Here is a 17,924-nt window from a genome sequence, read left to right on the forward strand (position 1 = left end):
TTGACCACTTGTTTGTTAACATTGGATTAAATACCTTGGGATTCTTCTTAATCCCACTTGTCATGGGAGTTCCATTTTCCTCCTATTGTCTATACATTTCTCTCACAAGGGCTCAATTTCATCTTCCTTGGTTACCCATGCTTCCTTTTTCTTTTTGACTAAACTTGCGGCATGTCTAGTCATCCAAGGTTCCTGAGCCTTGCCATTCTTGACTTCCGTCTATTTTCCCCAGCTAATACCTGATTCTGATGTCATTAACCTCGCCTCAATTTAGCACTTTCCTCCAGTTTCAGATTCAGATTCAGATTCAGATTCAATTTGAATTGTCATTGTCAGTGTACAGTACAGAGACAACAAAATGCATTTAGCATCTCCCTGGAAGAGCGACATAGCAAACGATTTGAATAAAAGCAAACGATTTGAATAAAGCAAACGATTTGAACAAGGTCTGATAAGGTCCAGGCTTATCCTTGTCAATAACTTACTGCAAATATATGGAGTTGTGTTTACTGTTTCTCAATATGCTCCTGCATTGAAACTCCAATCAGCTGGCCAGGATCATTTCCCAATACAAGGTCCAGTATGGTCCCTTCCCAGGTTGGAACTGGATATTGTCAAGAAACCCTCCTAGATGCACCTAACAAATTCTGGCCCATCTAAGCTTGTTGCACCACCGAGTTCATATTGGAAAAATTAAAGTCACCCACTACAACCCCATATATCTGTTCCAAGGGTTGACTTGGACACAATAATGTGACAATTGCATCAGTCACTTCTCCAGGTGTGATGTTTGTTTCATATAAAGGGTGTCTGTGGATAGATGGTGGCGGTTGTAGGAAAGAAGTGGTGCTGCTGAGTGTGTTGGGGTGTTTCCTCCCACACCTTCAGAGGCACTCTGTACTCAAGGTTGATTGCGGGAGGCACCCTGGGGATCGACGGCTGAGCAGTGACCATGTGACACGAGGGACGGCATGTTTGTGGGTGGATGTGCCCAAGTCAAGGTGCCGATGGAGTGGGCCACTGAAGGCCCTGCAGCAGCCGGGGGCTCGAGTGGCTCAGGTGCCGCTCTAAGAGGCCGAGCGCTTGGATCGGACACAGCCTGTGGTGGAGCAGCAGTGGAGGCCTTTGATAACATCGTCTGCCAGATCGGCCGCTGCAACTCCAATGCCGTGCTGCCTCTAGGACAACGGGCCTTTATGGCCAAGTTAGGATTCAACATTTTAAACAACCTTGGACTTGAATCTTACAAATAATGCTGGAAACGTGGCGAGCTTCGTGTACTGCCTCAGTGTAAACCACTATTCCCACATTCTTGACTGTGTATCTTACAATTTGTATGTGTACCTAGTTACATGTGACAATAAAGTACCAATAAACCACTGGGTCAACATTTTATCTTGCATCATTTTGACATTCACCTCACGTTCTGTTACGTGTTTTATGCCATAATAGTTTTTGGCATTAATCTATAAGTTTAGTACCTTGAGAGTGTTAGCTGGTTTTAGCCACCCAGATGGCACTGGGCCTGAACTCGCTGGAATTTTGAAGTGGGTGACCTGATAGAAACGTATCGAATAGTGAAAGGTTTAGATAGAGTTGATGTGGATGTGGAGAGGATGTCTCCACTAGTGGGAGTGTCTAGGACCAGAGGTCGTTGCCTCAGAATAAAAGGACATTCGTTTGGGAAGGAGATGAGGAGGAATTTCTTTAGTCAGAGGGTGGTGAATCCGTGGAATTCATTGCAACAGAAGGCTGTGGAGGCCAAGTCGATGGATATTTTTAAGGCAGAATTAGATAGACTCTTGATTAGTACAGGTGACAGACTTGCGAGGAGAAGGCAGGAGAATGGGGTTGAGAGGGAGAGATAGATCAACCATGATTGAATGGCGGAGTAGACTTGATGGGCTGAATAGCCTAATTCAGCTATCACTTATGAACAGATGGGATTAAACCAGACACAATGGAAAGAGAATGGCCCAGGGAGCCGTTGGTGAGAGGGGCGGAGTACCTGCGCTGTAAGTATAAAATACACCGCGGGGCTTGTTTCCACAGAGGCCCAGGGAGCCGTTGGTGAGAGGGGAGGAGTACCTGCGCTGTAAGTACAAAATACACCGCGGGGCTTGTTTCCACAGAGGCCCAGGGAGCCGTTGGTGAGAGGGGAGGAGTACCTGCGCTGGAACCAAATCGCCAACGTTCCAGAGAAGGAGTCTGGGGGAAGCCTCTGATTGGTTTACATTTTTACATTTCTGCCTTTAGGTTAAGGATTCTGGGAGTTAAGGATTCTGGGAGTTAAGGATTCTGGGAGTTAAGGGTACAGTATTTATTAGTAAAGTTTAACGGATAAAGTTTTGTGTTTTTTAAATATTTAATATAGTTAAATTGGGAGTAGGATATGTCGGTGGAGATTGGCCCCGTGGTTTGCTCAGCCTGCAACATGTGGGAGATCAGGGATATGGTCGGTGTCCCTGGTGACTACGTTTGCAGGAAGTGTGTACAGCTGCAGCTCCTGGCAGACCGCATTGAACGATTGGAGCTGCGGTTGGATTCATACTGGAGCATCCACGACGCTGAGAAAGTCGTGGACAGCACGTACAGTGAGTTGGTCACACCGCAGGTAAAAGGTAAGAGGACAGAAAGGGAACGGGTGGCCAATAGCAAAGCAGTAGGCAGGCAGTGCAGGAGTCCCCTGTGGTCATCTCCCTCCTAAACAGGTATACCATTTTGGAAACTGTTGAGGGAGATTGCTCATCAGGGGAAGGCAGCAGCAGCCAAGTTCATGGCACCATGGGTGGCTCTGCGGCACATGAGGGCGGGAAAAAGAGTGGAAGGGCAATAGTAACAGGGGATTCAATAGTCAGGGGAATAGATAGGCGTTTCTGCAGCCGCAAACGAGACTCCAGGATGGTATGTTGCCTCCCTGGTGCAAGGGTCAGGGATGTCACTGAACGGCTGCAGAACATTCTGGAGGGGGAGGGTGAACAGCCAGTTGTCGTGGTGCATATTGGCACCAACGATATAGGTAAAAAAAAGGGATGAGGTCCTACAGGATGAATTTAGGGAGCTAGGAGATAAGCTTAAAAGTAGGACCTCAAAGGTAATAATCTCTGGATTACTACCAGTACCACGGGCCAGTCAGAGCAGAAATAGGAGGATATTGCAGATGAATACGTGGCTTGAAAAATGGTGCAAGGGGGAGGGATTCAAATTTTTAGGGCATTGGAACCAGTTCTGGGGGAGGTGGGACCAGTACAAACAGGACGGTCTGCACCTGGGCTAGAATGGAACCAATGTCCTTGGGGGAGTGTTTGCTAGTGCTGTCGGGGAGGATTTAAACTAATGTGGCAGGGGGATGGGTACAAGAGCAGAGGGGCAGGGGGGTGTAAAATGAAGGTAGAAGCAATAGGTAGCAAGGTGAAAAGTAAAAGTGGCAGGCAGACAAAACCAGGGCAAAAATCAAAAAGGGCCACTTTTCAACATAATTGTATAAGGGGTAAGAGCGTTGTAAAAACAAGCCTGAAGGCTTTGTGTCTCAAAGCAAGGAGTATTCTTAATAAGGTGGATGAGTTGAACGTGCAGATAGCCATTAATGATTATGATATAGTTGGGATCATGGAGACAAGGGTCCAGGGTGACCAAGGCTGGGAGCTGAACATCCAGGGATATGCAATATTCAGGAGGGATAGAGAGAAAGGAAAAGGAGGTGGGGTAGTGTTGCTGGTTAGAGAGGAGATTAACGCAATGGAAAGGAAGGACATTAGTTTGGAGGATGTGGAATCGGTATGGGTAGAGCTGCGAAACAATAAGGGGCAGAAAATGCTGGTGGGTGTTGTGTACAGGCCACCTAACAGTAGTAGTGAAGTTGGAGATGGTATCAAACAGGAAATTAGAAATGCTTGCGACAAAGGCAAAGCAGTTATAATGGGTGACTTCAATCTACATATAGATTGGGTGAATCAAATTGGCAGGGGTGCTGAGGAAGAGGATTTCTTGGAATGTATGTGGGATAGTTATCTAAATCAACATGTAGAGGAACCAACGAGAGAGCTGGCTATTTTAGACTGGGTATTGAGTAATGAGGAAGGGTTAGTTAGTAGTCTTGTTGTGCGTGGCCCCTTGGGCAAGAGTGACCATAATATGGTTGAGTTCTTCATTAGGATGGAGAGTGACATTGTTAATTCAGAAACAATGGTTTTGAACTTAAAGAAAGGTAACTTTGAGGGTATGAGACGTGAATTGGCCAAGATTGACTGGCAATTAATTCTAAAAGGGTTGACGGTGGATATGCAATGCAAGGCATTTAAAGACTGCATGGATGAACTACAAAAATTGTTCATCCCAGTTTGTCAAAAGAATAAATCAGGGAAGGTAGTGCATCCATGGATAACAAGGGAAATCAGGGATAGTATCAAAGCAAAGGATGATGCGTACAAACTAGCCAGAAAAAGCAGCATATCGGAGGACTGGGAGAAATTCAGAGACCAGCAGAGGAGGACGAAGGGCTTAATTAGGAAAGGAAAAATGGATTATGAAAGAAAACTGGCAAGGAACATAAAAACTGACTGCAAAAGTTTTTATAGATATGTGAAAAGAAAGAGATTAGTTAAAACAAATGTAGGTCCCTTGCAGTCAGAAACAGGTGAGTTGATCATGGGGAACCAGGATATGGCGGACCAATTGAATAACTACTTTGGTTCCGTCTTCACTAAGGAAGACATAAATGATCTGCCGGAAATAGCAGGGGCCCGCGGGTCTAAGGAGGTGGAGGAATTGAGTGAAATCCAGGTTAGTTGGGAAGTGGTGTTGGGTAAATTGAATGGATTAAAGGCCGATAAATCCCCAGGGCCAGATAGGCTGCATCCCAGAGTACTTAAGGAAGTAGCTCCAGAAATAGTGGATGCATTAGTAATAATCTTTCAAAACTCTTTAGATTCTGGAGTAGTTCCAGAGGATTGGCGGGTAGCAAACGTAACCTCACTTTTTAAGAAGGGAGGGAGAGAGAAAACGGGGAATTACAGACCAGTTAGTCTAACATCGGTAGTGGGGAAACTGCTAGAGTCAGTTATTAAAGATGGGAAAGCAGCACATTTGGAAAGTCGTGAAATCATTGGACAAAGTCAGCATGGATTTACGAAAGGTAAATCATGTCTGACGAATCTTATAGAATTTTTCGAGGATGTAAGTAGTAGCGTGGATAGGGGAGAACCAGTGGATGTGGTGTATCTGGACTTCCAGAAGGCTTTCGACAAGGTCCCACATAAGAGATTAGTATACAAACTTAAAGCAAATGGCGTTGGGGGTTTAGTATTGATGTGGATAGAGAACTGGCTGGCAAACAGGAAGCAAAGAGTAGGAGTAAACGGGTCCTTTTCACAATGGCAGGCAGTGACTAGTGGGGTACCGCAAGGCTCAGTACTCGGACCCCAGCTATTTACAATATATATTAATGATCTGGATGAGGGAATTGAAGGCAATATCTCCAAGTTTGCGGATGACACTAAGCTGGGGGGCAGTGTTAGGTGTGAGGAGGATGCTAGGAGACTGCAAGGTGACTTGGATAGGCTGGGTGAGTGGGCAAATGTTTGGCAGATGGAGTATAATGTGGATAATGGTGGCCGATTGGGAAAGGGGGAGATGCAGCGAGACCTGGGTGTCATGGTACACCAGTCATTGAAGGTAGGCATGCAGGTGCAGCAGGCAGTAAAGAAAGCGAATGGTATGTTGGCTTTCATAGCAAGAGGATTTGAGTATAGGAGCAGGGAGGTTCTACTGCAGTTGTACAGGGTCTTGGTGAGACCACACCTGGAGTATTGCGTGCAGTTTTGGTCTCCAAATCTGAGGAAGGACATTATTGCCATAGAGGGAGTGCAGAGAAGGTTCACCAGACTGATTCCTGGGATGTCAGGGCTGTCTTATGAAGAAGACTGGATAGACTTGGTTTATACTCTCTAGAATTTAGGAGATTGAGAGGGGATCTTATAGAAACTTACAAAATTCTTAAGGGGTTGGACAGGCTAGATGCAGGAAGATTGTTCCCGATGTTGGGGAAGTCCAGGACAAGGGGTCACAGTTTAAGGATAAGGGGGAAATCCTTTAAAACCGAGATGAGGAGAACTTTTTTCACACAGAGAGTAGTGAATCTCTGGAACTCTCTGCCACAGAGGGTAGTTGAGGCCGGTTCATTGGCTATATTTAAGAGGGAGTTAGATGTGGCATTTGTGGCCAAGGGGATCAGAGGGTATGGAGAGAAGGCAGGTACGGGATACTGAGTTGGATGATCAGCCATGATCATATTAAATGGCGGTGCAGGCTCGAAGGGCCGAATGACCTACTCCTGCACCTAATTTCTATGTTTCTATGTTTCTAGAAAGCTCATCTTAGCAGTAATCCTGACTATACTCACCCAGAGCAACCGGCTGCCACCAGCAAGAGGAGCAAGAGGAGTGGCAGACCCATGGCACTGTGCAGGCAGTTGTAGGCCATGGTAATGTTCAGTGGGATGCTCAGGCTTTATACATCCCCAGGCTGCAGGCTGGGGGTGGAAGATTGCAACCTTCACGTGGTCCGCCCTGTTTTGACTAATGCAATCCACCCGGAGGGCACAGTCAAATAAGATCAAATAGAACAAGTTGTCCTACAACTTTAGGCTGTGCACGCCATACGCAAGAAGAAGAAGGCTGCAGGCTCATGAGATCAGATGGGGCTGTGGTCACACTGGCTTCCTTTCTGACATGTTCCAACCACAAGTTCTTGCAACTGCCAGAGGTCCAACCTTCCCTGATCTTATCACAGGCACCAGAGTCTGCAGAAGAATAGGACAATACTGATAAACTGTCGAAATGACCAATATGCCCAAGAATATCAATATGCCTCTCCTTGATTGCACTATTCTCTCATTGGTGAATACAGGTGCAAAGTATCCATTTAGTAACTCACCCATTTCTGTTGAATCCAAGCATAAATTCTCTAATTTATCAACCTATCAGATATCTCTTCAGTACCAAAGAAACAATCTAAGTCTGCCCAACCTCTCCATATATAGCTGATCCCCTCTTATCCAGCCAGCATTCTGGTAAAGCTCCTCTGCACCTTCTCCAAAGTCTTCACATCCGTCCTGCAACGGGGCAACCAGAATGGCACAAATGCTCCAAATATTGCCAAAGCAAAGATTTATACATCTGCAACATAACCTCCTGTGTTTTTGCCTCAAACACCCAGATTAGTCAAGGAATTAGTATTGCCACTTTCAGGGAGCTGCAGATATGAACCCCGAGATCCCTGTATACTGTCCTCTTACATTTGACTTTCCAAAGTGCATTTCCTCACGATTGTCCACATTACACTCCATCAGTCGTTTCTCTACACATATTTTCAATCTATCTATATCCCCTGCTGAATCATTTGACAAGTCTCCTCACTATCTATAACTCCACCAATTAGGCAGCATCTCTGGAGAAAAGGAATAGATGACGTTTCAGACTGAGAGTCTCTCACTCCGAAGAAGGATCACGAACCGATACGTCACCTAGTCCTTTTCTCCAGAGATGCTGCCTGACTAGCTCAATCTTTGCATGTGTGTGGGCACAATCCCTTTTTATCTGTAAGCAGGATGAGGCACTGGCACCTCAGGTTTACCCCGGCCACTCAGCTTTAGGCCCAGTCTTGACCACACAATGGTACTGATGGTGTCAGTTTTGTCCCAGTAAATCAGTCTTCCTTGGATGTGTGACTGGGGAACATAGCTAGCAGGGAGCCTTGCACTTTGCACCTGCCACCTGTCCCTTGCCTGTTATCACACTCTCCCTTCTAGCTAGAATGCCTGGGTTTATAGGGAGCAGGCTGACAAGGTTCTGGTGACCGAACCAATATCAGCCAATTGGCCCCCGCTGTTACCAATTATGCTGGGTTTGCCTCACCTTGCCTGCCAGCTAGTGATGGGGATCAGAGCGGCATCTGAGGGGAGGCCTCTCTCACATTGTGCATGTTAACTTTGAATTCAAACTACCAAGTCTCTGTGCATCCCATGTACCTTAGCCTTTACATCAGCCTACCATGATGTGTTGAAAACTTTACTAAAACCCATGTATACAACATCCATTGCCCTACCTTCACCAATCATCTTTGGCACCTCAAAAAACTCAACCAGATTTTTAAGATATCATCTCCCTCTCCCAAAGGCATGATCACTATCCCTAAAAAGACTTATTAGGGATAGATTAGGATCCTATCCCTAAAATACTTGTCCACCAATTTCTCTACCACAGGCTCACCCCTGATGTGTAGGAAGTTAGTGTGTATGGGTGATCAATGATTAGTGTGTATGGGTGATCAATGGTTGGATTGGACATGGAGAGCCAACAAGCCTGTTTCCATGCTGTATCTCTGAACTAAAACAAATTAAACCTCCTCCTTCTTGATCAACATGCCCTAGAATATCAATGTATCCCTCCCTGATCGCACTATTCTTTCCTTGGTGAATACAGGTGCAAAGTATTTAGTACCTCGCCTATTTCCAGTGAATCCAAGCATAAATTCTCTAATTTATCCTTGACTGGTCCAATCCCCTTCCTAGTTGCCCACTTGTTTGTTAACATTGGATTAAATACCTTGGGATTCTTCTTAATCCCACTTGTCATGGCAGTTCCATTTTCCTCCTATTGTCTATACATTTCTCAAAGGGCTCAATTTCAGCTTCCTTGGTTACCCATGCTTCCTTTTTCTTTTTGACTAAACTTGCGGCATGTCTTGTCATCCAAGGTTCCTGAGCCTTGCCATTCTTGACTTCCGTCTATTTTCCCCAGCTAATACCTGATTCTGATGTCATTAACCTCGCCTCAATTTAGCACTTTCCTCCAAGGTCCAGGCTTATCCTTGTCCATAACTTACTGCAAATATATGGAGTTGTGTTTACTGTTTCTCAATATGCTCCTGCATTGAAACTCCAATCAGCTGGCCAGGATCATTTCCCAATACAAGGTCCAGTATGGTCCCTTCCCAGGTTGGAACTGGATATTGTCAAGAAACCCTCCTAGATGCACCTAACAAATTCTGGCCCATCCAAGCTTGTTGCACCACCGAGTTCATATTGGAAAAATTAAAGTCACCCACTACAACCCCATATATCTGTTCCAAGGGTTGACTTGGACACAATAATGTGACAATTGCATCAGTCACTTCTCCAGGTGTGATGTTTGTTTCATATAAAGGGTGTCTGTGGATAGATGGTGGCGGTTGTAGGAAAGAAGTGGTGCTGCTGAGTGTGTTGGGGTGTTTCCTCCCACACCTTCAGAGGCACTCTGTACTCAAGGTTGATTGCGGGAGGCACCCTGGGGATCGACGGCTGAGCAGTGACCATGTGACACGAGGGACGGATGTTTGTGGGTGGATGTGCCCAAGTCAAGGTGCTGATGGAGTGGGCCACTGAAGGCCCTGCAGCAGCCGGGGGCTCGAGTGGCTCAGGTGCCGCTCTAAGAGGCCGAGCGCTTGGATCAGACACAGCCTGTGGTGGAGCAGCAGTGGAGGCCTTTGATAACATCGTCTGCCAGATCGGCCGCTGCAACTCCAATGCTGTGCTGCCTCTAGGACAACGGGCCTTTATGGCCAAGTTAGGATTCAACATTTTAAACAACCTTGGACTTGAATCTTACAAATAATGCTGGATACGTGGCGAGCTTCGTGTACTGCCTCAGTGTAATCCACTATTCCCACATTCTTGACTGTGTATCTTACAATTTGTATGTGTACCTAGTTACATGTGACAATAAAGTACCAATAAACCACTGGGTCAGTGAACATTGAGGTGAGCTGCACTCTGTGTTGGATAGTTAAAGTTAAGAATTAAAGATTCACACATAGACTGGGAAACACATTCTGTACACACATAGACTGGGAAACACATTCTGTACACACATAGACTGGGAAACACATTCTGTAAATGGTCTGGATGGGTTGGAGTTTGTAAAATGTGTGCAGGATAGTTTTTTGCAACAATACATAGAAGTACCTACTAGAGAAGGGGCGGTACTGGACCTCCTGTTAGGAAATGAGATGGGTCATGTGGCAGAGGTATGCGTTGGGGAACAATTCGGGTCCAGTGATCACAATACCATTAGTTTCAATATAATTATGGAGAGGGACAAAACTGGACCTAGGGTTGAGATTTTTGATTGGAGAAAGGCTAACTTTGAGGAGATGCGAAAGGATTTAAAAGGAGTAAATTGGGACAGTTTGTTTTATGGGAAAGATGTGGAAGAGAAATGGAGTACATTTAAAGGAGAAATTTAAGAGTACAGAATCTTTATGTCCCTGTTCGGTTGAAAGGAAATCGTAAAAATTATAAAGAGCCATGGTTTTCAAGGGAAATTGGACACTTGGTTCGGAAAAAGAGGGAGATCTACAATAATTATAGACAGCATGGAGTAAATGAGGTGCTTGAGGAGTATAAAAAATGTAAAAAGAATCTTAAGAAAGAAATTAGAAAAGCTAAAAGAAGATATGAGGTTGCTTTGGCAAGTAAGGTAAAAGTAAATCCGAAGGGTTTCTACCGCTATATTAATAGCAAAAGGATAACGAGGGATAAAATTGGTCCATTAGAGAGTCAGAGTGGACAACTATCTGCAGAGCCAAAAGAGATGGGGGAGATATTGAACAGTTTATTTTCTTCGGTATTCACCAAGGAGAAGGATATTGAATTATGTGAGGTAAGGGAAACAAGTAGAGTAGCTATGGGAACTATGAGGATCAAAGAAGAGGAAGTACTGACACTTTTGAGAAATATAAAAGTGGATAAGTCTCCAGGTCCGGACAGGATATTCCCTAGGACATTGAGGGAAGTTAGTGTAGAAATAGCAGGGGCTATGGCAGAAATATTTCAAATGTCATTCGAAACGGGAATAGTGCCGGAGGATTGGCGTACTGCGCATGTTGTTCCATTGTTTAAAAAGGGTCTAAGAGTAAACCTAGCAATTATAGACCTGTTAGTTTGACGTCAGTGGTGGGCAAATTAATGGAAAGAATACTTAGAGATAATATATATAAGCATCTGGATAAACAGGGTCTGATTAGGAACAGTCAACATAGATTTGTGCCTGGAAGGTCATGTTTAACTAATCTTCTTGAATTTTTTGAAGATGTTACTCGGGAAATTGATGAGGGTAAAGCAGTGGATGTTGTGTATATGGACTTCAGTAAGGCCTTTGACAAGGTTCCTCATGGAAGGTTGGTTAAGAAGGTTCAATGGTTGGGTATTAATGGTGGAGTAGCAAGATGGATTCAACAGTGGCTGAATGGGAGATGCCAGAGAGTAACGGTGGATGGTTGTTTGTCAGGTTGGAGGCCAGTGATGAGTGGGGTGCCACAGGGATCTGTGTTGGGTCCACTGTTGTTTGTCATGTACATCAATGATCTGGATGATGGTGTGGTAAATTGGATTAGTAAGTATGCAGATGATACTAAGATAGGTGGGGTTGCGGGTAATGAAGTAGAGTTTCAAAGTCTACAGAGAGATTTATGCCAGTTGGAAGAGTGGGCTGAAAGATGGCAGATGGAGTTTAATGCTGATAAGTGTGAGGTGCTACATCTTGGCAGGACAAATCAAAATACGACGTACATGGTAAATGGTAGGGAATTGAAGAATGTAGGTAAACAGAGGGATCTGGGAATAACTGTGCACAGTTCCCTGAAAGTGGAATCTCATGTAGATAGGGTGGTAAAGAAAGCTTTTGGTGTGCTGGCCTTTATAAATCAGAGCATTGAGTATAGAAGTTGGGATGTAATGTTAAAATTGTACAAGGCATTGGTGAGGCCAATTCTGGAGTATGGTGTACAATTTTGGTCGCCTAATTATAGGAAGGATGTCAACAAAATAGAGAGAGTACAGAGGAGATTTACTAGAATGTTGCCTGGGTTTCAGCAACTAAGTTACAGAGAAAGGTTGAACAAGTTAGGGCTTTATTCTTTGGAGCGCAGAAGGTTAAGGGGGGACTTGATAGAGGTTTTTAAAATGATGAGAGGGATAGACAGAGTTGACGTGGAAAAGCTTTTCCCACTGAGAGTAGGGAACATTCAAACAAGGGGACATGACATGAGAATTAAGGGACTGAAGTTTAGGGGTAACATGAGGGGGAACTTCTTTACTCAGAGAGTGGTAGCTGTGTGGAATGAGCTTCCAGTGAAGGTGGTGGAGGCAGGTTCGTTTTTATCATTTAAAAATAAATTGGATAGTTATATGGATGGGAAGGGAATGGAGGGTTATGGTCTGAGCGCAGGTATATGGGACTAGGGGAGATTATGTGTTTGGCACGGACTAGAAGGGTCGAGATGGCCTGTTTCCGTGCTGTAATTGTTATATGGTTATATGGTAAAGCTGTATAAACCCATTAGGGCACAGAGGAATGGTCAGTGCATTGTAGTTTGTCATATTTTATCTTGCATCATTTTGACATTCTCGTAAAATTTCACCTCACGTTCTGTTGCGTGTTTTATGCCATAATAGTTTTTGGCATTAATCTATAAGTTGAGTACCTTGAGAGTGTGAGCTGGTTTTAGCCACCCAGATGGCACTGGGCCTGAACTTGCTGGAATTTTGATGTGGGTGACCTGATAGAAACGTATCGAATAGTGAAAGGTTTAGATAGAGTGGATGTGGATGTGGAGAGGATGTCTCCATTAGTGGGAGAGTCTAGGGCCAGAGGTCGTAGCCTCAGAATAAATGGACATTCGTTTGGGAAGGAGATAAGGAGGAATTTCTTTAGTCAGAGGGTGGTGAATCCGTGGAATTCATTGCAACAGAAGGCTGTGGAGGCCAAGTCGATGGATATTTTTAAGGCAGAATTAGATAGACTCTTGATTAGTACAGGTGACAGACTTGCGAGGAGAAGGCAGGAGAATGGGGTTGAGAGGGAGAGATAGATCAGCCATGATTGAATGGCGGAGTAGACTTGATGGGCTGAATAGCTTATGAACAGATGGGATTAAGCCAGACACAATGGAAAGAGAAAGCTCTTCTTAGCAGTAATCCTGACTATACTCACCCAGAGCAACCGGCTGCCACCAGCAAGAGGAGCAGGAGGAGTGGCAGACCCATGGCACTGTGCAGGCAGTTGTAGGCCATGGTAATGTTCAGTGGGATGCTCAGGCTTTATACATCCCCAGGCTGCAGGCTGGCGGTGTAAGATTGCAACCTTCACGTGGTCCGCCCTATTTTGACTAATGCAATCCACCCGTAGTGCACAGTCAAATAAGATCAAATAGAACAAGTTGTCCTACAACTTTAGGCTGTGCACGCCATACGCAAGAAGAAGAAGGCTGCAGGCTCATGAGATCAGATGGGGCTGTGGTCACACTGGCTTCCTTTCTGACATGTTCCAACCACAAGTTCTTGCAACTGCCAGAGGTCCAACCTTCCCCGATCTTATCACAGGCGCCAGAGTCTGCAGCAGAATAGGACAATACTGATAAACTGTCAAAATGACCAATATGCCCAAGAATATCAATATGCCTCTCCCTGATTGCACATCTCCTTGGTGAATACAGGTGCAAAGTATCCATTTAGTAACTCACCCATTTCTGTTGAATCCAAGCATAAATTCTCTAATTTACCCTTGACTGGTCCAATCCTCTCTCCAGTTACCCACTTGTTTGTTAACAATGGATAAAATATCTTGGGATACGCCTTAATCCTACTAGCCATGGAAGTTTTGCTTTCCCCCTATTGTCTTTATATTTTTCAAACCCCAATTTCAGTTTCCTCATCCTTACAAATGCTTCTTTTTTCTTTTTTACTAAACGTGTAATCAAAGGTTTGCGAGCCTTGCCATTCTTGCCTTCCATCCTGTCTCCCCAGCTCATGCCTAATACTGATGCCATCAGCCTCTCCTCAATATAGCACTTTCCTCCAATGTCCAGGCTTATCCTTGTCCATAACTTACTGCAAACATATGGAGTTGTGTTTCCTGTTTCCCAATATGTCCCTGCATTGAAATTCCAATCAGCTGGCTAGGCTCATTTCCCAATACAAGGTCCAGTATGGTCCCTTCCCTGGTTACATCCAGTGTCAAGAAACCCTCCTAGATGCACCTAACAAATTCTGCCCCATCTAACCTTGCAGCACCAAGGGAGTCTATGTCCATATTGGAAAAATTAAAGTCCCCCACTGCAACTCCTCTGTTGCTTTTACATCTTTCCCACATATCTGTTCCAGGGGTTTACTTGGATACAATAACGTGACACAGTTGCATCAGTCACTTGTCCAGGTCTGATTTTTGCTTTCAATAAAGGAGCAACTTGCAATGAAACTGTACAGGAGAGGTGCGTGAGGAGCTGTACGCATTCACAGAAACATCTCCCAAATAAAAACACAAGCATGTGCTTCACTTGTGAGTATTTGCAGCCCTTTCTATTATTCCAGATTTCCAGCACCTGCATTTTGCTTAATTACACGAGTTCACCTGTGTGGCTCTTGTTCAGTTAGTTCAGGGTGAGAAAGGAAGGATCCCATTGGCCTGGGTCCTCAGTCATTGTTCACTGACCCTTGGGTCAGGGCGGGGAACCTTTGTACCCCTTTGTCCACATCCCAATGAGTTCCAAACCTGCCACGATGTGATCTCTTCCTTTGTTGCCTCTGGCAATGAGACTTTGCCCATCCATTCCCCACTTTGGACGGTACAGTGGAACAGCTACAAGAGCCACTGCGTTTCAGCGTTAGACACCCAGGTTCAATAGACAATAGACAAGGTTTGATTCTGACTTTGAGTGCTGTCTATGTGGAGTTTGTATGATCTCCCTGTGACAGCATGGGTTTCCTTGGTGTGATCCGGTTTCCTCCCACATCACAAAGACGTGAGGGTGTGTAGTATAATAATATAGAGCTAGTGTGAACGGGTGATCAATGGCTGACGTGGACTCAATGGGCTGAACGGGTGGAGTAACTGAGTGGGTGAGGCAGCATCTCTGGAGGACATTGATAAGCAACGTTTCTGCATTCTAAGCAATAGAAGAGCAAAAGGTGAACTAGGGAGCGGGAGAATTTGTAACTACATAAGCGCTCTTCATGGGCGACTATTGCATACTTTGGCAAGGTATGAAAGCAAAGAATTTCACTGTGACTTGTCACATGTGACAATAAATTGAATTGAATTTCCTTTATTTTCATTCAAACAAGTTTGAACAAAATTTCGTTCCATGCAGCCATGACAGTAAAAAGCAACAAAACACACAATTAATACAATTTAACACAAACATCTATCACAGTGAATCTCCAGGAACCTCCTCACTGTGATGGGAGGCAAACAGTCTTATCTTTTCCCTGCATCTTTTTCTGTGGTCAGGCAGTCCAAGACAAACTGCTGCATCGAGGCAACCGACCGAATGTTGAAGCCCCCGGGCGATGGTGAAGCACCCACAATACCGATTTTAAGATGCTCCAGGCGATGAAGGGCCCTGCAAACGGGCTGATTTAAATCCCACGATTCAGGGCGGACAAAGCTGCTGTTTCGGAAACGCCTGAAAATCGGTCACCAACCAGGGACCTGTGAGCTCCCGATGTCACCGTTCACAGAGCCTGTGGCCGAAGCCTCCGAAGCTCCGAAGTTGGTTCGCAGACACAGCACCACCACTGCCTCCGAAGTCAGCCAGTTCTGCGATGGTAAGTCCACAGGCTCTGCGACCGGAGCCCTCGAGGTCGACTCCAGGTGAAGGCTGACAGCTCTATGATGTTGGGCCTCAGCGCAAACGGAGATACGACAAGGAAAAGGTTAGGGTTAGAGTTAGGAAAAGGTTGCATCCTCGTTGAAGGAAGAGATTAAAAATAAGTTTCCCCCACCCCCTCCATATGCACAACTAAAAATAGACTAAAACGTACATTGAACAAGAAATATTGAAGACAAAAAGAAGAAAGACAGACGGACTGCAGGCAAGCCGCAGTGCGGCCACTTCCGGAAAGCGTTCGTTCATTCATCGATTGAGGCTGGGAGGAGATTGGTGGAGACAACAGAGTTCTGGGGAAAATGGAATCTAAAAATGAAGGAAGGTAATGAGTGGAACCATCGAAGGGAGCCAGAGTGGGCAAATGGGAACAGTGGGGGTTGGGGATAGTGGACCCAGCGGATGGTGGGCACATGAAGTAGGTCGAGGAGGGGAAATAAACTGGGTGATGGGGATTTGGGAACAACAGAGTGTGTGAGAGGACATGGGCAGATGAGGAGAGAGAAAGACCCAAAGGAGCGACAGGTTAGCCAAAATTGTAGAATTCAGTGTTCATGCCCGACTTGTAGACTACCCAGGCAGAATATGAGGTGCTATCCCTCTAGTTTGTGTATGGCTTCACACTGGCAGTAGAGAAGGAGTGGGGAAGTCAGTTTGGGAATGAGGAAAGCAATTTAAAATAGCTTGTAAATAGGAGCTACAGATAACCATTCCTTGACCATCTGAAGCTTCCAGTTCTACGCAAGATTCCTTCATCTGCAATTCCATAAGACCATGGCAAAGAAGTAGGATTTGACCACTCCGCCATTTAATCATAGCTATCTATTTTCCCCTCTCAACATCATTCTCCTGCCTTTTTTCCATAACCTTCGACACCCTTCCACATCAAGAACCTATCAATCTCCTCTCTAAAAATACCCAATGGCGGTCTCCACAGCCATCTGTGACAATTAATTCCACAGATTCACCACCTTCTGGAGAACTAAATTCCTCCTCATCTCCTTTCTAAATGTATGTCCTTTTATTCGGAGGCTGTGTTCTCTGGACTCTCCCACTAATGGAAACATCCTCTCTGCATCCACTTTATCCAGGCTTTTTATTATCCAATAGGTTTCAAAGAGCTCCGTTCTCATCCTTCTACACTTCAGTGAGTACATCTTCAAAGACTCCTCATATGTTAACCAAATCATCTTGGGGATCATCCTCGTAAACCTCCTCTGGACCCTCACCAACGTTAGCACATCCTTCCTCAGATATGGAGCCCAAAACTGCTCACCTAAATATGTCCTGACCAGTTCTTATAAACTCTCAGCATTACATCCTTGCTTTTGTATTGTAGTCCTCTTTAAATGCATTAGTATTTGTCTTCCTCACCACCAACTCAACGTGCAAATTAACATTTTGCGAATTGTGCACCAGCACTCCCAAATCCCTTTGCACCTCCAATTTCTGTATCCTCTTCCCATTTAGAATACAGTCTATGACTTTATTCCTTCTACCAAAGTGCATGACCGTACACTTTGCAATTCTGTATTCAATCTGCCACTTCTTTACTGGGGCACAGAGCTATCAATTCCATCATCCAGATCATTAACATGTAATGTGAAAAGTAGAGTACCCAACACCAACCCCTGCGGAACACCACTGGTCACCAGCAGCCAACCAGGAAAGGGCTCATTAATTCCCACTCTGCCTTCTGCCAGTTGGCCAATCTTCTACCCATGCTGGTACCTTGCTTCTAATACCATGGACTGTTTTGTTTAGCAGCCTCAAGTGTGGCACCTAATCAAAGGCATTCTGAAAATCCAGGTAAACAACTCCTGACTCTGCTTTGACCATCCTGCTTGTTATATCCTCAAAGAATTACAACAGATTTGTCAGGCAAGATCTCCCCTTAACAGAAAGCCTACTTTATCATGTGCTTTAAGCCCACAAACCTCACCCTTAATAATGGACTCTAAACCTTTAAACTTTGTTTAAATGATTCAAGGAATGTTTCAACTCCTAGAAACTCCTGCCATTGCTGCTCAATCGTAATTTCTGCTTGGGTCCCCCTCGATTCAACTTTAGCCAGCTCCTCCCTCATACCTCTTTAGTTACCTTTACTCAACAATAATACTGACACATTCAATTTCAGTTTCTCCCTCTCAAACTGCAGGTTGAGTTCTATCATATTATGATCACTGCCTCCTAGAACCTCCTTCACCCTAAGCTCCCTAATCAAA

The 17,924-nt window shown here is 44.9% G+C and overlaps 1 protein-coding gene across 1 annotated transcript in view; it reads right to left on the reverse strand.

Annotated features, from left to right (window-relative positions):
- The window catches only part of LOC129693724 (ribonuclease T2-like), a 42,050-nt gene extending 27,201 nt beyond the window's left edge, over positions 1-14,849 (reverse strand). The window contains exon 1 of the mRNA XM_055630502.1: positions 13,029-14,849. Coding sequence (XP_055486477.1) covers positions 13,029-13,108 — 80 coding nt within the window. The 5' untranslated portion in view covers positions 13,109-14,849. The remainder of the gene's footprint in view (positions 1-13,028) is intronic.
- Between the last annotated feature and the right edge of the window lie 3,075 nt (positions 14,850-17,924).

The sequence above is a fragment of the Leucoraja erinacea genome, chromosome 3 (assembly GCF_028641065.1).
Source record: "Leucoraja erinacea ecotype New England chromosome 3, Leri_hhj_1, whole genome shotgun sequence".
NCBI lineage: Eukaryota > Metazoa > Chordata > Chondrichthyes > Rajiformes > Rajidae > Leucoraja > Leucoraja erinaceus.